Here is a 21,670-nt window from a genome sequence, read left to right on the forward strand (position 1 = left end):
AGGGTGGGGGGCTGGAGGAGGAGGAGGGTGGGAGGCTGGAGGAGGAGGAGGGTGGGGGGCTGGAGGAGGAGGAGGGTGGGGGGCTGGAGGAGGAGGAGGGTGGAGGAGGAGGGTGGGGGGCTGGAGGAGGAGGAGGGTGGGGGGCTGGAGGAGGAGGGTGGGGGGCTGGAGGAGGAGGAGGGTGGGAGGCTGGAGGAGGAGGAGGGTGGGGGGCTGGAGGAGGAGGAGGGTGGGGGGCTGGAGGAGGAGGAGGGTGGGAGGCTGGAGGAGGAGGGTGGGGGGCTGGAGGAGGAGGAGGGTGGGAGGCTGGCGTTTGGCGGGCCCCGTGGCCGAGGCTCTCCGGGACGAGCCGATGGGCTTCCACAGACAAACATTAATAATGAAACGCTAATTCCCTCTGTCCCCCTTTCTTTCTCCCCTCCTCGCTGCCCCCCTGTCCATCGTTTTGTCTGTCTTCTTTATTTCTCTTCATCTCCCTGCCTCCTCTGTCTCACCCACTCCCCGTCTCGCTTTGTAATGAAGACAGGCTCTTTGTTGCATTTCCACGTATTAATACCTTCACTGGTTTGAGTGATGACACCGTGTGTGTGTGTGTGTGTGTGTGTGTGTGTGTGTGTGTGTGTGTGTGTGTGTGCGCGGGGGGGCTGAGAGTTTCAAACCATCCACCATCTAATAGACTGCCTCTCTGCAGTTATTATTTTATTTCTTTATCAGTGTTTGAAACATGTGATTTCCACCAAGAGGCAATCGCTTCCTTGCAGATACCTGAACTTCCTCAGCTCAATTCCACACAGTGTCAGTATCTGACAACAAACAGACACCGCTACATTCTCACCTGGATTAAATAAAAGTATATTAAATAAACGGGGAGGCGGAGGCGAGCTGCATGGAGCCACACTAAGAGCATCCAGCTTGGAGAAAGACGAATCATTTCCATAGTGAATGAACTGCGTTATGAACACCAATTCCCATGGTTTTGGAATACAGATTGAAATTAATCAGCAAATGTGTGAAGCCAATAGAATGGTGCACATCATAAAACAATAGGTGGAGTCAAAGCACACTAATGGATTTACAAACAAACAGTAAGAATCTTTCCAGGTACACACACCGTTCACGTTATAATCACTGACTGGTAGAGAGAACCATACTGCTGATGTTCTCTATGAACACTGACGTCTCAAAACGTCACAACATGCTGATGAACACATTTTTCCAGCCTTGTTTCCTTGAGATTTGGATGATTGTGGCTCACAGATGTGTCTCAGAACGTTAAAATATCGCTGTTATCGTGTGGACCAGAAGCTCAAGTGCAGATTGCAGGATTAAATGAAGGAAGAGTTCATAAAACACACTTTGTTAGTTTCACGGGAGTGATCAGAGGTAGGGCTGGGCGGTATAAACAGTATAAACCGTATGCGATATAAATTTGGCCCACGGTAGGGATTTTGGTCATACCACCCAACCGCAATAGCACATTACGTCCTCTAGGTGGCAGTAATGCAGCTTTTTAGATGCCCGCTTCCCTGAAGAAGAAGAACACAACAGCGATGGCGGCGAGCGTAGAGCAGACAGCAGAAGAGCTTGTGAAAAAAAGATTGGTGCAAAATCTAAAACGGCGATCTGTAACTGGCGGCCCACCGCAGAACAATAATATCTGGCTGCCAGACAATTTTGAGAATCTGAAGCAGCTGCTTCACGGAGGCAGTAACACCGTCCTTTAACCTGTGAGTATCCAGCTGCTGCTAAACCGCCTTCATTACCTGTGAAACACCTGAAACCCTCTGATTCAGTGAACAACCTGCAGCTCCTGCTGCCTTCAGGGACGCTTTGTAAAAGTAGCTGCTGATAGATGCTACTGGAGCCTCAGTCAGCTGTTAGCTTAGCTGTCAGCCACGACAAATTGGGATCAGTCAAAAAAAAGAATTGCCTCAATGCCAAATCAAGTTGCAGACCCCTGATCTGTAATCTGGACCTGGTTTGGATTCAAAATAACTTGACTTCTGTGATTTAATAGTTTAAAAACTATTTCCTGCTTCCATGCTTTCACCATGTGCCATGGTAACCATTACAAGACTGTTATGCTGAAATGTATATATCAAATTATACCGTGATATACAATTTAGGCCATATCGCCCACCCCTAATCAGAGGTCTGGGGAATCCACAGGGACACTGAGGAGAGCTGGGCCGGTATGTCAGTCCAGCTGGGCCAGGCAGGGAGGCCGGCTGGGCTCGTCCTCAGACTGGACAGAGACACACAATCTAACGGGGGACGGGTTGCTGGAAACAAACATGAGCACACCACACTCACTGTAGTTGGAGCTATGCTCCACCGACGTGGAGTCAGAGATCAGCTTGAATAGATGCTCTCATCAACAGGAAGTAGCAGCTGAAGGCGATTCCCGTGATCAGCCAGTCCTGACTTCACCCAGCGCCGCCCACCTCAACAGACAGAGACAAAACAGACCCTGAGCGCCCCTATGTGGCCAGAGAGGTACACAGGGTGACAATCATATCAGGTCAAAAAACATTGTTTTAAACTGAAATTCAGGCTTTAAAAAGGATGTTCGTCTCTGGGTGCTCAATACCTTGTTCAGCTCCTTTTGCATGAATCCAGCTTCAGGAAGCCTGGAGGCCACGGAGCTTTGAAGCAGGCTCTGATGGACAGCAGCCGTCAGCTCATCTGGTGCCTCTGATCCGGTCCAGAGATCCTGTACCAGGTTCAGATCAGGACAGTCTGCAGGACTACCATGGTAACCGAACCAGCTGTTGTTGCCTTTGGCAGTGTGGCCAAGAGCCAAGTCCTGCTGGGAAAAAACCCACCGTCTTCATGAAGCTGATCAACAGCAGGAAGCAGGAAGTGCTGTAGATTGTCCTGGTAGCTGCTGCATGACAACAAAACTCAGTGGACCAACAGTAGCAGAGGACACAGCAGCAAAAACCCTGATACTGAGCCTGTCCAGTCTTCCTCCACACTCCGGGACCTGGGTTTCTGGATTCTGGGTCTCTCTAGTGTTCTTTCAGACTCTGAGATCTGAATTTACAATGTACTTTCATCTGAAAAGAGGACTTTGGACCACTGATTAATGGACCAGTTCTGTTTCTCCACAGCCCAGCTGAGACTCTGCTGATCTCAGTCCTGCCTTTTCCAGCTACTGGAATGTTGTGCAGAAGATGTGGGCTGTGAAGGCAGCAGTAGTGCCAGTAGTGATGGGGGCACTAGGGGCAATAACCCCCAAGCTGGATGCATGGCTCCAGGAAAGACCCGGAACAACATCTGAGATCTCTGTTCAAAAGAGCGCAGTGCTCGAACAGCTAAGATCCTGCAGAACCCTCAAGGTCCAAGGTCTGTGGTGGTGTGGACCCGATCTGATCTTGAAGGACAACATAACACCCAGAAAGGGCGAGAACACGTTTATATATACATACATAAAGAGTTGAATTGCCTGAAGGGAACATAACAGATGTGCAGGACAGCAGGACAAGTACCTGGGGATCCCACAGGCAAATGGTAACCATGAGGAGGCAGCTGGAAAGTCAGCCACAGCCAAATACCTACAGAGAGTAAGACAAGTCCTGAAGAGCCAGCTGAATGGCAAAAATAAGATCCAGGCCATAAACACCTACGCCCTACCAGTAATCAGATACCCTGCTGGCATAATATCCTGGCCACTGGAAGAAATGCAAGCCACTGATATCAAGACAAGAAAGCTCCTTACAATGCACGGAGGGTTCCACCCTAAGTCCAGCATACTGAGGCTGTACACCAAGAGAAAGGAGGGAGGCCGAGGACTAGTGAGCGTCAGAGCCACGATCCAGGAGGATAGTGGCTCTGTGACCCGAGACACAATACCGCCGGGGTGGCGAGAACACAGTTCATATGTATGTGTATGTATATATATATATATATATATATATATACATATATGTATATATATATATATATATATATATATATATATATATATATATATATATATATATATATATATATATATATGTGTGTGTGTGTGTGTGTATGTGTGTGTGTATACACACACACACACACACACACACACACACACACACACACACACACAGGAATTATTTCAGAGGAAGTATGAGGGCCAGCCCTGAAGACGATACTCGTCCTGACCGTCCCAGACGACAGGTTAACAGATTGTGAGAGAATCTTGGCGATGGTCTTGGTCCCTTCAGCAGGAAGCAGGAAGTCAACAGGGAATCAACAGAACACTGATAAAAATGAGTCTACATACCTTAAAAATGTATTTCAACAATAATACAGTAAATGTGTTTTAAGCTGTTTCATAACACAAAAAAGGTGACTAGTCACCTCCACCACCTGATGACTTTGAAAGAATGTCGAAAATGGGCTGTAATCTGTCATTTTGTTATTTATCTATTTTAAGGAGATAAAAGTTTATATCTTTGGATGAAAAGCTGAACTTTCTGAAGGCTACCAGCCTGATATGATCTCAGGCTTTTACAGCTTTCGTGCCAGACAGATAGCAGAGGACTTTGACTCAGAAGGCAGATTTCAGTCTGGTTGTGTTTGTGTGGGAGAAGTCACAGGACATGGAGGTGTTTTCAGCAATGATTTGACTCATTGCAGGTTTGTAGGGGACAAGGACAGGTAAAGCTGTGTCAGCACAGTGATTGTAGGAAGTGAAAGAAAACTGTCTGTGCTGCACAACAGTGGGATGCTGAGCCAAAAACCCCAGTGCACTTCTCAACCCCGTCATTTCAGACGCTCAGGGGCTGCCGCCAAGCCCTCTGAAGAGATGCAGTGATAAACCTCATGTTTACTGTAAAACTGAACAAAAACAACATTATTTGTTTAATTCATTAGAAAAATGAATGAAAAACTGAATGTAAGGTATGAGCTGAACCTCAAAGCCGAGTGTGAGAACAGTGACCTGACCTTACCACCGCAGCTCCGGTGACAGCCGGTTCAAAGTGTTGCTTCTGTCTGGATGCCAGAACCTCCACACTGAGCTGAACTCCGTCAGGCTCAAAGCAGCTGAGACAAAAGGAAGACATGTCTTTCCACATGACTCGTCCTTGTTGCTGTGAATGCTCCAGATTGCTCTTTTGACGGGTTTTGGATGTTTCCGCCCTCCAGTGAAACCTGTTTCTTCTTCAGTTTCAGACTCCTGCTTTGGTTTGAAATGTGACAGTCAGCTTTATGACTTGCTGTTTCCTTTGAGGACTGTGTGCATTCAGCGTCAAAGAAACTGTGAGAAAGGCGGTATGTCCGTGAAAGACGTCCACCCTTTGTGTTGGACGTGTTGGACACATTTTCTACATTCTTCTGTGACCCTTCAAGGGAAATACACTGAAATACTGAGACAGCTTACAATCAAACTTTGACGAATCACATTTTATCACAGCAGTACAGTACAAAGCAACTTTGAACAACAAACATGATAATAGCAACAACAGTATATTTTAAATAGGCGTCACTGTACGCATTCGGGCTGTCCACATTCTGAGCAGCACACTGTAAATCCTTTCCAGGCCACACCCGCCTCAGGGTTTCATGTATTCTGCAATTAGCATTGACTTAGCATTGTGTAACTGCTGACGATGCATTACTCGATTACTCTACGGTCTGCCCTATAGTGCATATATTTAGGTTTCATTACTGATGTAGAACACAGTACTGTTTAGTTTTTGGCAGTTATGATAATGAATGTGTTTGCGTGTTCCTACCTGTGCTTGTTTCTGGGGGACTGGTCGAAGTGGCACTCAGAGGAGCTTCTTGTATTGATTATCATTATTTGTCCAAGCTGTGAACGCAGCGTCAGGTTTGTAGCTGCAGACAGAACCGGAGAGATGACCTGATATGGAGAAGTGCTGAAATAAAGACGTATTCTTCACCTGTTTTGACAGAGACTAATGAACTGTGAGATGACAGATGTGAATCCACGGCTCCACGTGGAGTTATTTAGTTTTCCCATTGATTTCCAGCATCCGCGACAACAGTGCGGCTGTAATTAAAGACAATGAGAAGAGCGGGTGTAGAGTGACTCAGCCGACTGTGAGTTCAGATGGAGAGCACCTCTGAGGGCCGACTGCTGTGGTTTGTTCATCCTAATTACTCCACTCTTGGTTTCCGTGTTCTCTGATCTGTGTTGTGCTTTTCAAACCTCTCTCTCTCTCTCTCTCCCTCTCTCTCTCTTGCTCTCTCTCTCTCTCTCTCTCTCTCTCTCTCTCTCTCTCTCTCTCTCTCTCTCTCTCTCTCTCTCGCACGGTTATTTCTTTGCTCAGTGGATTAAAAATAAACGTGGTTCAGCGTGGTTTCTTTTCCAGCCAGTGTGTCTGTCAGGCGATCCATGCAGATGGAGGTGTGTGTTATTGTCAGGTTCTTTTCTTTAAAGAAAATTAGGGCACGAATACAGAATGAATCAGGCAGAGTCAAATATACTTGCAAGGAGAACCTGCAAGGAGAGAAACAGCTCACCCGTATGGTAGCTTTCTTTTCTCTGCCTATGCAAGTTTGTCTCTCAGCTTTTACTGAGAACCACAGGGTGGGGCTTACAGGTGTTTGTTGGGATAACATTGGTTTCAACATCCTGCTTGAATGGAAACAGTGCAACAGATGCAACAGGACACACTCAGTCAGCATAGAGCAGACTGCAGGCAGGTCACTCATCCTGCTGAGTCAACCTTCAGATTCCTGTGCAGTTCAAGACAACATTTAACAAAGAATATTTCCAACAGTTATGTCAGCTGGGGTTATGGCTGCAGGGAGCTGCGTCACAGCAGCAGCACTGCAGACACACCACACCACACACACCCATCACACCCATGACACACCTAGAAATAAGGTCCAGATGTCAAAAAACCAAAGTTGCCCTTTAACGAGCCGGCGATGCTTCATGGACCCGGATCTCCAGATGGGTGTCCCTGGAGACAAGGGACCATTTTCCAACTTATGGACGCCACATACCAAGGACAACAAAGCTGTCAGAACTAAAGCTCAAATGATGTTTTTTACATGAGTGACAAAACCAGCACAGGTCCGGGTAAATGTTCTGTGAAGCGAGGTTCACGTTTGTTTCTGCAGTGTTTTCTGTGATGAGCGTGGAGCGAGGAGCCGATTGGACGCTCTCCCCTGCCTCAGCTGACAGTGTGCTCTTCCATGTCTCCTCAGGTGGGAGGGAAGGACAACCCCGCCGTCGACCCCATAATCCACGGCTTGAAGGGCGTGGTTCATCACGGTGAGCGTTTGAGAACATGTCCCATCTTCTCCCACCTCTCTCTGTCCCTCTGGACCATGGACATTTCAGACATCCTTTGCTTTGCTCTGTCCAGCCCACTGCACTCTCATCATCCTTTTCGAACTCTTCTAATGCTTTAAATGCTGCTCTGTGTGTTTTGCCCCCTGTGGACAAAAAAAAGTTTTTTTGAATTGAAAAATTTTATTTGAAATGAGTTTAACCCAGCAGAAGAGGCACATATCAGTCAACAGATACTTTAAAGCAATGGTCAGCAACTGGCGGCAGTGTCTGGCCCGCCAGATGATTTTAAGAATCTGAGGCAGCTGCTTCACGGAGGCAGGAACTCCGTCCATTAACCTGTCAGTACTATCTCCTCCTAAACCGCCTTCATTACCTGTGAAACACCTGAAACCCTCTGATTCAGAGAACAACCTGAGCCGCGCAGCTCAGTGCAGCACCGTGCTGCGTTCAGGGACACTTTGAAAAGCATCCTGCTGCTAAACGTTTCAGTCAGCTGTTAGCTTAGCTGTTAGCCACCGACGAACTAGCTGGATTTGAACGATTCCTTCGTGCTAAAACATCAGTCGACGGGACGCATCTCAACTTCTGAGACGGTGGAAAGAAGATTTAAAGCAGAACTATGCAAGATTTGCTGTAGCGCTCCCCCTACTGGTCTCCTGTGAAAGCTCACTGTCGTAAACGTCCTCTGCATCAGCCAACCAATCAACACATCATGCAAAGATCGTCTATTGCAACACAATGACAGATATCGCACTCCAACAGGTTTTATCCTTGTCCTCCCGTATGAGCGCCGTAAAGCAGGTTTGTTCTCTCAGATGTAGTCGGGTCGCTCCTCTGAAGTTGCAAGCTCTGTTTTCAGGACCCAGACCCCGGGGGGAGTGGAGGGACCGGAGAATCACCGTGAAAAGTCTTTGTTTACCCCCACAGGGATTCTGAAACACATTTATTGAGGTAAAAAAGTTGCAAAGTTCTGCTTTAAAAGCTGAGCGTTTGTGACTGACGGACAGTTCAGTTCTGAGAGGAAGTATCTGAGCGGCGTAGCGGCGGCTTGGAGGGAACGAGGGAAACATTGTTCTTGTACGTTTAATTTCTGGTTTAGCAGCTGTTTACTGTTCCATTGTTGTTTTCTCATCATCTTCATGTTCAGTGATCATGAGGAGTGAAGCTGCAGCTGTGAGGCGTTCAGGTTCCTCAGGCTCTGCTCAGATCAGAGGTCTTATCAAACACTTGTAAAAACTCACAGTCGGCACTTCTATATGTTCGTTTCTAAGGAAAAGCGATTGTTCACAACATTGAAATTAGCAGGGTGTGAAACTCCCTATAAAATGGCGGCGGGACCGATTGAGATGGAATCTCCGCCGGTTTAGGTCTACATAAGCAGGTCCGTACCACCTGTTGGCTTTTTTTATCATGACATTGCGTCGCTTCTCTGTTAATGAATCGATCATAACCAACACTCCTCGTAACTCTGGGATTCCATTTTTGCATTCTTCTTCTCTGTGCTTCACTCTGCACCATGCATCTAACGACCACAATGCGCCCTCTGCTGGATTGAAGGAGGTACTGCTTGATTCCGGCGCTGCTGTGAACTCCAAACAACAAATACTTCAGAACACAATGACAGCAGTGGGTGTAAACAGTAGTAACTGTAAATATGCAAATCTGCCAAACAGTTCATGATTTACTGCGATACTACAGTTCTCCACTCCTGAATGAGGCAATCACAGCTGCAGGCAATACAGAACGACATCAGTGGACATCAGTGAGAGAGGTCCTCCAGGGTCTACTGGTCCTCCAGGGTCTACTGGTCCTCCAGGGTCTACTGGTCCTCCAGGGTCTGATACATACACAGACAAAACCTGGTCAGATTAAGACCTGAACAGAACCAGAATCTACACCAACATTCACAGCCATCAGCAGGATCTTAGCTGAAATATTTAGTTTCAACTGGGAGCAACGACATGATCTGAAATGTGATTTGTGCTGGTATGGATTCTAGGGTGAATGTGCCGCCACCACCAAAGGAACTAGTCAAAGCTGGGATGCTTCAATCAGCAACTAGCAACATGCATACCTGCAGCAAAATAAATAAAAATCATTTTATACATTTGCAACTTAGGGTGGGCCATATAGAAGATCTCCCATCCCAGACACAGAGCAGCAGATAGATAGAAACAGAACTAAACAAGCACAACAAAATACAGCAGTTTAATTAAATTATTGTTGGATCCTGTTTTTGATCAACATTTTACAAAATTGAAAATGAAGGACCTGTGAAAACTTGTGAGGACCTGTTAAAATTTTCTGAGGACCTGCTGAAAAAATTTGGAGGGCCTGTTAAAATTTGGACGACTTTCATGCCCTGAATTAGGCTGTCTCCACATTTTACCCCGGTATCCGGTATCACCGTGACAAATTAACAAATTATAACTCAAGGCTCAGACAGCGTCACCAAACTGCTGGCTTGTCCCTACACCGTTCAGAAACTGAAAACCAAGCACTGATAATGAAACAATAACAACATAATGTGCAAAATATTAACAACTTTTATCAGCAACAGCTTAAAAAGTGCAAATGCAACAAACAATTAGCATAATAATCCAGAGCAGTTTTTGTGCAGAATGCGCCGCGCACACATCAGTTAAATTAAAATCACAACCTGAACAACTTTGAATAACAAAAAAGAGCAGCTTCTAAAAAGGTGTAAATACAACAGTCAAACAGTTAAATGAACCTGACATCCAGAACAGTTTTTGCGCAGAATGCGCCGCGCACACATCAATTAAATTCAATCACCTTCGTATTGCACAATTTACAAACTGCCTGGTCAGCACACCGCTCTCCCTTCTCGTTAGCTCAGAACCAGAAATACTGCCGGTCCGCTGCAGTCCTGGTCTGCTTTGGGACCAGGTCACTGCGTGACTCGCCATCTTTCTCCTGCTCTCTCTGTCTGTCTCTCGCTCTGTCTCTCGCTCTGTCTCTCTCTGTCTGTCTCTCGCTCTGTCTCTGTCTGTCTCTCGCTCTGTCTCTCGCTCTGTCTCTCTCTGTCTGTCTCTCGCTCTGTCTCTGTCTGTCTCTCGCTCTGTCTCTCGCTCTGTCTCTCTCTGTCTGTCTCTCGCTCTGTCTCTGTCTGTCTCTCGCTCTGTCTCTCGCTCTGTCTCTCTCTCTCTGTCTCTCGCTCTGTCTCTCTCTGTCTGTCTCTCGCTCTGTCTCTCTCTGTCTGTCTCTCTGTCTGTCTCTCGCTCTGTCTCTCTCTGTCTGTCTCTCGCTCTGTCTCTCTCTGTCTGTCTCTCGCTCTGTCTCTCTCTGTCTGTCTCTCGCTCTGTCTCTCTCTCTCTCCCTCACTGTCACGTGATGACGTCATATTCATAAACTTCATCAAAAGTCTCCAAAGTTAAACTACTGTGAAAGTAGAACTGAAAATTCAACCACATATAAGTGCTGCTGGACAAAGAATCATTTTTAGGCATTGAATAAATTCTATTTTATATTTAATCCTTATCTTCTATATAAGTGCACTGCCATTTTTTTCAATGACGGTATTGAAACTGATACCGTTGCTTTTGAAAGACACCGCCGGTTTACCTTATTACCTTATTACCGCCCAGCCCTAATTGAAATGGTCCTAAACTGTTGGCAATACAGAATTATAATTATTTATTAAAATGTACTTTCCACATTTCACACACATTCTTGTCTTAAAATACAGTTTATTTAACAAGTTGGTGACTGAAGACAGCAGCCGCAGTAATCCAGGCTGCTGTTGTCCGGTGTTTCATAATTCAGCTTATTGTTGTTTTGTTTTATTGACTTTACTGAGTGAAGCAGCCGCCTGGAACAAATACAAGCTACTTTTTTAAACCACCAAATTTCTGACATCATTGTTTTAATGTTCAAGATTGGATCGTTGTTTAGATTGGAAAAAAAATATCTTCGATTAAATGTGCGCTCGCAAGCAGCTGAGCTAAGCTAACTACGATGCTAACAGCTGGGAGCCAGCCACTGGACGCACAGACACACAAAAGGTATTTATGAGCTTATCTCACTTTGTAAATGATAGGGATAGGGCGTGGGTCCAACATCTTCGGAGTATTGTTTTAAAGTATATCCTGGGAATTATCAGAGGCCTGTTTAGTCGATGTCATGCATGCTTTTTTGTTCTTTTTACCTCCTCTTTGGCTAGCTAGGATCTACTCACACACGCTGTGGTCTGATTAACAAATCATTGTCAAATAGTTCATGTTTTGGTACGTTTACACACAGATGTTTTCACAGTACTTCAAGTTTTCCTCCGGTTTCATGAAACACAAGTGATTTGGAGGAAATAAACATGTGACTGAACCTTCTTCACCAGGAGACCAAAGAACACTCAGCCATTTGAAGACAGCCCGGACTAAACAGTAGAAGTATTATTTAGGAAAACATCTAAAAGCATGACAGTGGGGCACACAGAGCCAAGACACAGACAAATCCACTCGTGCTTGCTCATGTTTTCACAAATAAGATCACTTCTGAGTCCAGATGAAAAGCTTCTGCACTTCATTTAACCTGAGCTGCAAAGTTTACCTGGAGTCAGACTGGAGTTGATGCATGAGCAGCTCGGCGTTTTAACACTGGATTTTACTTTACACTTTATTTCCACAATCAAGAAGAAGAATCAAGAAGCTTCTACTGTCATCAACAGTACAGTTACAGTTACAGTTGCAGTTACAGTTACAGTTACAGTTACAGTACAGTAACGAGACAGCGTTTACTGAGTGGGAGCATCGGCACGCTGCCGAGTCCGAAAGAAGTCTTCACAAAAAAAAGAAAAGGTGTTCGATGAGAAGTGTTTGGTGTCAGGATGATCACGTGATGGTCGCTGCTGGTTGTTGTGGGCGTCTGGACCGCCGTGGGCAGGGCAAACGCTGCTGGCGCCATCTTCCTGAACTGGCCTTGACGTCCTGCTTCCTGTGTAGAAACTGTGATAAACCTGATCAGTGGTGGAGGTGGAACCACAGCCTGGACTGCCCGGTCCGTCTCTGTCCGTCCTCTGAACGGGGCCGCTGCTGGGATCCCGGCGCTGTGAGGACTTCACATTCATCCAGCTGAACAAACTCAAGAAGTCCTGCGTCTGCGTCCGTCTTCTGTCTCCTCAGCAGGACGCTGCTGCCGCCCTGATCGGGGACCTGTTGGAAATCCCAACAAGTCCAGAGGAGCTTCTCACTCTGGAACTGTAATTATGGCTTATTGGAACTGTAAATTTGCTTTGCTGATTTGCTCTCCTCACTCATGAGAAATGTGGAATTAGCATAGTGTGTTAGCGCTGCTAACAGAGTTCTGACGGCTGTGAGCTGGGCCGATGGCTGCCGGAGCTTTTATTGACTGATGGGAAATGGGAGCGATGCCTTCGAGCTTGTAATAAAAACACTGAAGATAACCTGTCTGAGCACAGCATGCACAATCCCAGCATATGGAGGCAGTAAACAGCAGGCTTTATTTATAAAACACTTTTCACAGATAAAATCACAAATTGCTGGACAGGGTAAGAGACAGGTACACACATTACTGATCTCTCCGGTGAGTCTTCCACCAGGCGCTTCCTTGAGTAAGAGTCTTCCAGTGTTTTTTGAAAGAGTCCATGTGTCCATGCATGGCTCTGTTTCTCCACATTCACCTGCTTTATGGTTCATGACTGGCGACGACTCGCCAGCCGCTCATGAAGGGAGGTTTTCTGATGAGAGCCGAGCCGGGAGAAGTTCTGGTCAGACCTCCGCTGTCGTGTCTCGTGTCTGGGACCTCAGTCGGCGTGGGTCAGAGCCTTACAGTCTGGTAATGAAGTCCGATCAGACACATAAACCTTCCACCACGTGATGCTGTCACTCTGCTCCTCTCAGCGGTCCTGGAGAAACTCCTCTGCCTCCATAATTCATGGAGCACAAAGCCCACTCTGGTTCAGCCGAGGCCGGGCCGTCGGGACGCTGGTTAGCTCATTTCCCCGCCGCCGGGCTGCAGGAGGTTCAATCTCTCACGGCGCTCATCTCACAGCTCTGACTTCCCTGTCTTTGTTCCTCACGCTTTGTCGCATTTTCCATGAAACCTCGCTGGAACAAATGGCCTCTGACGAGCCGGCCGGCCGGCAGCACGGCGCCGGCGCGGGGAATCAGAACGCTGAGAGGAGGCGCCATTTACATAGAGGAAGAGGAGGAGGAGGAAGAGAATGGTCTTCCTTGTTTTCTGTCTTCCATGTGAATTGTTTGAGTGAAACGTTGTCTGGAAACATTGTCTTTCTGTCCTTCAGCAACGCAGTGAAAGCATTCCAAACCATACTGCTCATCGTCGTTATCCTCATTTATTGGTTTAATGGTTTAAACCCGGCTACTAAAACAGCCGTGAAGCAATGCAACAGTATATGAAACTATTCTATGAAAAAGAGTTTGTAATTTAAATTCATTCTTAAGATCAGAGATAGAGTGTAGAATCCACAGCCTCACAGTGGGGCTGTTTGATCACTGCAGCAGAGGTCAAACTCCAGCAGAGGTCAAACTGTCAGAGAGGGGGTCCAGTATAAGAACTGACCAGGAGAAACGAAGAGATAGAATTTGTTTATTTACATGTTTTATCAGAAATCACTCATACAGAATCTTGATTTTTTGGGGGAGAATTTGAGATGATGTGACGTAATGCTCGCTCCGGATGGCCTGATATCCTTAAGTTTTGTTTTGTCCGCCATTACTCCGCTTAGCGAGCAACAACTGAGCAGCACTGAGGATGGAGCTTCCAGAAAGTAAGAACAGACCGGCTTCTAGCACTGCCACAGACCCCGCCAGGCAAAAGAAACTCAAATTTTACTCGAGCGCTGCTTAAAGCTGGTGTCCGGAGTTTCCGTTCGTTTCCAACGTATGTATCATTTTTCAACAGAGCTTCAATGTGTCAGTCTGGTTCCATACTACAATATAATATCAGCATAAATCAATATAAAAATGTATTTATGAGCCCCGCCTTCGTCTCATAGACCCCATGTTATCAGAAAAAGCGCCGGTCAGCGTCAGCCAATAGATTTCAAGCTTCCGCATTCTCGTGCTGTCAATCAAAGTGTGGAGCAGCCAGAGAGCACGGCCGCTCGCCCAGCAGAGGAGAGTTAGCTCTGCAGCAGCCGCCGCGCTCACCTCGGATATATCCACTGTCTGCTGAACATCCACCGTAAACAGCTCAACATGGAGGATGCTGCAGGACTCAGAGGCTCTCATTTTCACCCCACAGATTATGCGCATGCACAATTAAAGGGGCGTGGCTTGGTCGACATGAAAGCAGAGGGAGGGGGAACCTCCAGACATTGGATTAAAAAAACCTCTCTCTTTCAAAACTCCGGACACGAGCTTTAAAGAGCAAGGAAGGAGTTCCCCTCTTCCGTGCACGTACATGGACGGAAGCCACAGGCTCGAGCATTTCACTAAGCTGACCAAGGCCTGCAGGGGCCGATGTTTCGCATGAAGCGTACAAACTCCTTAATGCACCTTTAACTTTTTCTATGTCATAAATCATAGTAAAGTATTCAGAAAAAAAGACAGTCTTACTGATTAAACAAGTAATGAAAACTAATCTTGCTCAACAACACATCAGTGGCCTTTCAGTGTTACTGTCTGTCTGATGGTTTTTGCTCTTATTTCAAATGACAATCTTTGTTTCTTACAAATTAAACAAATAAATCAATGTTAAAAATGAAATAAATAATAAAACTTGAAACAAATATTCAAAAAATACCAATAATATTTCTAAACTTACAGCAGTGTGTCCTGTGATTACAGAGGAAAACACACACACACAAAAAGTCTTCTGTTCCCTCCAGTGTGACGAGTCCAGACCAGCTCTGAGACGTCTGCACTGAGGCTGTGGGCTGTGCAGGTTCTCAGCACCGCTGTCAGACCAGGCTGGGATGGTTTGCTGGTTGCTCTCACAGGTGAGCAGCATGCAGGTGGAGGTGGGAGTGAAACAGGACTGCAGCACCAGAGCTGTGCTCTGATGGGGTGTGGATCATGAACACAGACGCTGCTGCACTGCTGCTGAGGAAACGGCCCTCGCTCCCGCAGCGCATGAGGAAGGACATGTTTTCACCATGAAGGTGATCATAAATCGATCAATTCCCAAATTATATTCAAGCTTGTTGCAAAGCGCAGTCAGTAGTTAATGCAGTTAATGTATTTTAGTCAAAATAAAGTCTGGAAACCGTTATTTCACCAGAACGCAGCTGCGTTACATGTGGAATAATGTTCTTATATGATGGAACGAAGCTGAGGCGGAGCGGAGGGTGGAGCTCAGTATTGAACATCCAGCTGGATCCATGTTGTTCTGCCGACTCCTGACCAGGGAACACCGGTTCTGCAGGTCTGGGTTGCTTCTCCTCCTCATGAGAATATCTATAAGTGAGACAAAAGTTCAGCATCTTTTCCACTTATATTGTATATTTCATGGTGAAACAGGCATTTTAAAACTTCCCAGCATCCTGTGTGGCTGCACAGCTGGTGTTTGGAAAAAAGCAGATCATTTGGATTTCTGTGGAAAATTCAGTGAATAATTTTACTTTAGGACGCAGGAGAACTTCTTACCTTCACTGTCTTTCTCTGGTCCTGACGTGTCTCCAGCACTGCAGACAGAGCACGCTGACCAGGTGTTCTGGGTCTATGGTCAGTCGGCTGAGAAGCTGCTTCCTGATTGGCTCCATTTCGTTCCTCCTGACATTTCTCTGAGCGATCTCTCAGGAGCTGGATTGTCAGGACAAATTCATTCTTAACACACCACAGACATGAAGACACTCCTATAAGAGCGTCTCTTAAGAGCAAAGACGACCGGCCCTTGTCCAGGCGAGGCCGGGCCCAAACCAGCCTGATTCTCTCTAAGTGTGGCCGGCTTCAGTTTTCTGGGCCTCAGAGTGAGAACTCCGTGCTCCTTGTACCCAGTTTTTCAAGGAATTGTGTGTTTGTGGACACGGTGGGTGAGACCTGCTGCGACAGAAAGTGGGCGAGGTTTCCTTCTGCCTGTCAATGAACAGTGTGTGGATCTATCACACTGGAAGATCAGAAGAAGGAAATCTGGGGCGATCCGTCTTCTGTTGTCTTCAAGAGTGTGTCTCTGAACGGGGGACGACTGGAGAAGTCCTGCAGTGGGGACCAGGCTTGTGTAAAAGCACCGGCAATCCAGTGCAGCATGAGGAAGGAAAATAAGAAACAAGTTGAAGTGGAGGCTCATCAGATTAGATGGGAAGAGAAAGCTTTGGGATTAGACCCCCATCAGGAAAGGAATGGTGGAGGAACTGCTTGAACTGATGGAGGGAACTCAGACATGTCTTCTCTGGATTCCTGTCGAGGTCAGCAGCTCCTCCAGGCTCATGGAGTCGCACTGCTGTCTACATGCTTTAGAAGTTAATGGACAATCAGTGAGATGGCGCAGACGGAGTGACAGAGTGAATTATTGAGTTTAATTCATGGCAGAGATGTGGCTGGTGGCATGAGAACAGCAGAGCGTCCAGTCGGTAAACAGGAAACAGCTGCTGAATGAAGAGCCTCAAAGCGACTCAGCAGACCCTTCCCCCTGGACACACTCCCAACACACCCTGAGGCTGGAATCCTGCAAGTGCTGCACCGTCCCCCTCTCTCCACTCCACCACACCAACCATCAGGACACTTGTGGACCAGTTCTTCAAACTGCACCGGCTCGGACAGACCCCGATCAGACCTTCAGCTCTGATCTGAGTCAGCGGATCACTCAGATTATCACCAGCTTCTCACATGAGACCAGTCCTGCTTCGGATTACGGCTGTTGGCTCGTTGGACCTCTGTGAAGACTTCTTCGCTTTTTCCAGCCATCCCAAATCAAGCTTTTGTGGACTGGAGCATCCCAGCTGATTCTGAGCAGGTTCCAAAAACCACACGTTGCCCACCAGACCACAACAAGACACACACATTCCTCCAGAGCCAGAGAGAATCACCCAGTAATACAATCATATCTTCAGTTGAGACGACATGAAAACTCATCAACACATTTGGAGTCAGTCCCATTGTACGGTTGTATTGCTCTAGCGCACCTAGACTGATAACTCCCACCGTAAAGGGTGTGCTGACCTGATGACACAGTGTCTACTCACGCCTCGGACACTCCAGAACTGTTCCTTCATCGTATTTATTAAAGAAAAACACAGTTTGTCCAGCCAGTGGTAGAAATCAACTCAGCGTCACCGGTCAACATCGCCGTCTGATTGCAAGTAGATCCGGCACGTAATGCAGGCGCGGATGCGTCACAGCGTGCCCTATTTTTTTCAGTATATTTATACAGAAATATAGAAGCATAACAAAAATTCAACATAAACACAGGGAGGAAACACCAGCAAAGATTAAATATAAATTAAACAATGATAATATAGCAAGAAATTCCACACACCCATGTCTGTCACTGCCTTTACCAGTGCCAACCACTGCACCACCATGCCGTCCCGTCCAGTCATGTACTGAAAGACTCCATTTGAACATGTCACAGCTGTGATGAACTTCAGCAGAAAACCTTGAATCTCCATTATAATTAGAATCTACTCTGAATGGAGCTTTTAGTGATCTTTTTCTGTGCTGCTACTCCATCCTCCTGCTGCTGCTGCTGCTGCTGCAACTTAACCAAACCTTCCATGCAGTATTTTGGCATGAAATTGTCCCTGCATCAAGCTGAATCTGCAGACGCCTCCCCTGCTGTGCAGCCATGCCCATCTCGGCGCAGCCCTGTCTGCGCAGGGCGTACCATGCTACCACGCTCGGCCACCCTGTGCTGCGCCACAAAATTAGAGCCCAAGGAGAGGCAGTGATTTGACTGATGAAGATTACAGTCAGCTATGTTAAACCCAGCCACACCTCCGTCCTCCCTTTTCCAACCTGCACTGGTGGGTGGGACAGAGGCATGGGGCTCTGCACTAACATTGCTAAATGCCGTGGACACGCCTGTATGGCATGGCACAGGTGACCTGCAGGACAGGGGCACCGAGCCTGAGCCTGGTCTACCAATACAGAGCCCATTGTGTTGGATAAACCTCAAACACTGTAGTGGTAATAACAGAAAACAAGCCACGGAGCACTGGAGGAGCAGTTTTCTGGCTTTTTTTTTCAGCTGATTTGTAAGTATTTAAAGGGCAACTCCGGTTATTTGACACCTGGACCTTATTTGCAGGTGTGTCATGCTCATATACTCACTCAGACAAACATCGTGCAGCTCGGAGTCCTTCAGAAGTTATTTAGATCCAACCGATTTAGTGGGGGCCACGGCAAGGGAGCTTCAGCACGGGACATCATCTCTGCAAAATCGCTCATTTCGGCTATATTTTTTCATCCATTGCCAGTGTTATCATAAAGTCAGCTCGTCTACTGTCTTCAGGTGGGTCAGCTGACAGTTTTCGCTAACTTAGCCACAATTAGGTCGGATGGGAACGTTGGAGCTCCTCTCCCCAGCAGAGAGGCACTCTGAGTCGGCCTCGGCTGTCACGGCGCCCGGGCGTCTGACTCGCTGGGAGGCTGCGGAGCTCCGGTGCCCAGCGGAGGCGCACTGCGTGCGGGCTGCGGGGCGCTCCTGGAAGTCTCTCCTCACCGAGAGTCTCTGGAGGTCCCCCAGCCGGGCGAGGAGCGCTGTATGCGGGCCGCGGGGCGGCTGACGGGAGAGGCTCCAGCATCCGAGCTAATTGTGGCTAAGTTAGCACGGTGTCAGAGAAGAGGGAAGCGCAGCAGATCCCATCAGAGCAGGGCAGAACAGAGCCGAGTCAGAGTGCCTCTCTGCTGGGGAGAGGAGCTCCAACGTTCCCATCCGACCTAATTGTGGCTACGTTAGCGAAAACTGTCAGCTGACCCACCTGAAGACGGTAGACGAGCTGACTTTATGATAACACTGGCGTGGTCGTGGTTAAAGATCATTTTTTCATACATTGACGCCTGTTTGTAGACGTTACACAGCTTTATAGGGATTTTGGACTCTTCAAAATCACATTTAAGCAGGAAGACTGTCCATATGTTATCCAACAGCTCATTATGGGTCTAGAAACACAGTCTTTCAACCGTTTGATTCTAAATGCTGCAATAAGAGATTCAGGTTCCATGGCTCCTAAACCCCTACTTCAATGTAGCAGGACGGTCGGTGTGCAGAGGGCAGGACGAATGCTGCTCCAGCCTCTTCTGTTGCTTTGCCTTGTGGATCCGGAGCAGTTCTGCTCACAGCTTCCTCCATCAAATTCAGTTCTCCTCCACCTTTCTCAGGGTTTCTTGTCCAGTTCTGCTGGTTTTGTTTTGACGCCCCTCATTTCTGTTTTCTGCCGTCATTACATGACTCTCCGTACGAGGCACTCATGAGCAGAACAATCTGCTTCTCCAACAGAATTAGCTGTCTTCAGATGCTTATATGAGGCATAAAGTGGATTATCAGTCAGGGTAGACCACCTCTGACAATCGGATCCAAAACTTAATCCGATCCAAGTGACTGGGACGCACTTCAGCATTAATATGAGACATTTACAATCTCTTTACCTCTCAATCCAGTGATAAGGAGGATTTCGGGATCCATGTAAACGGTATTACTGAGGAGTTTAACTAGCAGAAGTGAGTTATCCCCTTAGTTTTATCAGCTAATGAAGACTTCTCTGATAAGCTGGACGGCCAAAACAAGCTAGAGACTAAAACTGAAGACAGCAGGCATTGAGGGACTATCAGACATGCGATAAAAAAATACAATATAGAGTTTGATCCTCAATGCATGTTATCCTCAATGAAATGTTTCCACACAGAACTGGATGAGCAGACATTCCAACTTGCTTCTATCAGGATTTTCTCTTCACTCTTCGTTTACCGTGTTTTGGAAATACCATATATTGGCCCGAATATAAGACGACCCCTATTTTTCAAATATCATTTTGTGAAAATAAAAATATGTTGAAGACAATAAGGTTATAAGATAACTTTTTATTGTACAATTATTCTAAACCCAAAAACTCAACAGAAATAACATTTCACATGATTTAAGATCAAGAAATATTACTGCAGTAAACCATCAAATTCAAGTTCTATTCAATAGGGCTGAAACGATTCATCGAATAAATCGAATAATTCGATTATAAAAAAGCTTCAAATTAAATTCTGTTGCTTCGAGGATTCGTTTATTAATTGTGTACAATGAAACTACCGTGAAACCGCTAGCGTGTAGCGCCCGGAACTAAAGCACAGCATGTTTCCGCACGAGAGTGTAAGACGCACGGACATGTTGGAGCAAGCAGGTGGAGCACGGCGAGGTGAAACGACGCGAGAAATGGATAATAAAGCTGCGTTCACACCGCCAAGTGCTTTCCGCGATTGCGTCAATTGAAAACAAATGGGAACGCGCGTTCCACCAGCAACAATACGCGGACGCGTCGGACGCGGCACATTGTCGCGACGCGTCAGACGCGTTTTCGCGGCGATCGGGGCGTTGAAGAGCAGAATGAAGAAAATGCTGGCGAAAAGGAGGAAGCACGACAAAGAAAACGCCAGAAAATGTCAAAAGTTTGGGACAACTTTAAATGAAAAAAAGGGAAGAGCTCGGTGCAAAGTTTGCGCTGCCAAGCGGAGCTGCCGTATTATAACAGCACCATGTCGATGCTTAAAAAAAAAAAAAAAGTGACTGTATTCTGAAATTGATGTTTTGCACTCCTTTGAATGCACTTTAAAATTTTAGGGCAGCTGTCAGTTTAAAAAGGTGAATGTGCTGTTTTGGACTCAGCCTGAGTAGTTTGTTTTTTGTCGGTTTTTTGCAGAAGACAGATGGCAAATTAATATCAGTAGGAATTGTTTGATAATACTGAATATTGCCTGCTGTACTTGAGTTCTTTAATAATCAGCTTTCATGTGCATTCTTATTTTATAATGAAGGTAAGGCCTTAGCCCTCTCTCAGGTATTTTATTTATCTTTTATTTAAATAATTTGTGAATTTAAAGTGCAATGTTCATCCTAGCAATGAGTGTTCCTGTGCAGTTTAATACATGTTACTGCAAGCATTAATAGTAGTCCATTTTTTTGTCCATGGTGAGTTTTATGCTTGCCAAAATAAAAAGAAATGTAAAAAAAAAAACATATATACATATATATAAAATCCGATTCATCGATTAATCGACCAAAAGAATCGATAGATTAATCAATTACTAAAATAATCGATAGCTGCAGCCCTACTATTCAACGTCATGAACATGAATAATTCAGCCTCCTGGATGTTGGGTTCAGTTTGGCCTGTAGAGAACAGTTCTTCAGAAAGAAAGCAGCAGATTCCAGCTGCTCTGAGCTTTTATTACTTTCTCCTGAAGGATGTAAAACTGAAACAAACCAGATAAAAATAGAAGTGAACAAACACACAAGATGTACCACAACATACATCACTGTCTAGAAACAAAACCAGTCAGT

The 21,670-nt window shown here is 46.3% G+C and overlaps 1 protein-coding gene across 1 annotated transcript in view; it reads left to right on the plus strand.

Annotated features, from left to right (window-relative positions):
* The window catches only part of LOC115389268 (receptor-type tyrosine-protein phosphatase gamma-like), a 463,600-nt gene that overhangs the window by 366,226 nt on the left and 75,704 nt on the right, over positions 1-21,670 (plus strand). The window contains exon 6 of the mRNA XM_030092770.1: positions 7,159-7,225. Within this exon, the coding sequence (XP_029948630.1) occupies positions 7,159-7,225 (67 nt within the window). The remainder of the gene's footprint in view (positions 1-7,158; positions 7,226-21,670) is intronic.

The sequence above is a fragment of the Salarias fasciatus genome, chromosome 5 (assembly GCF_902148845.1).
Source record: "Salarias fasciatus chromosome 5, fSalaFa1.1, whole genome shotgun sequence".
Taxonomy (NCBI): Eukaryota; Metazoa; Chordata; class Actinopteri; order Blenniiformes; family Blenniidae; genus Salarias; species Salarias fasciatus.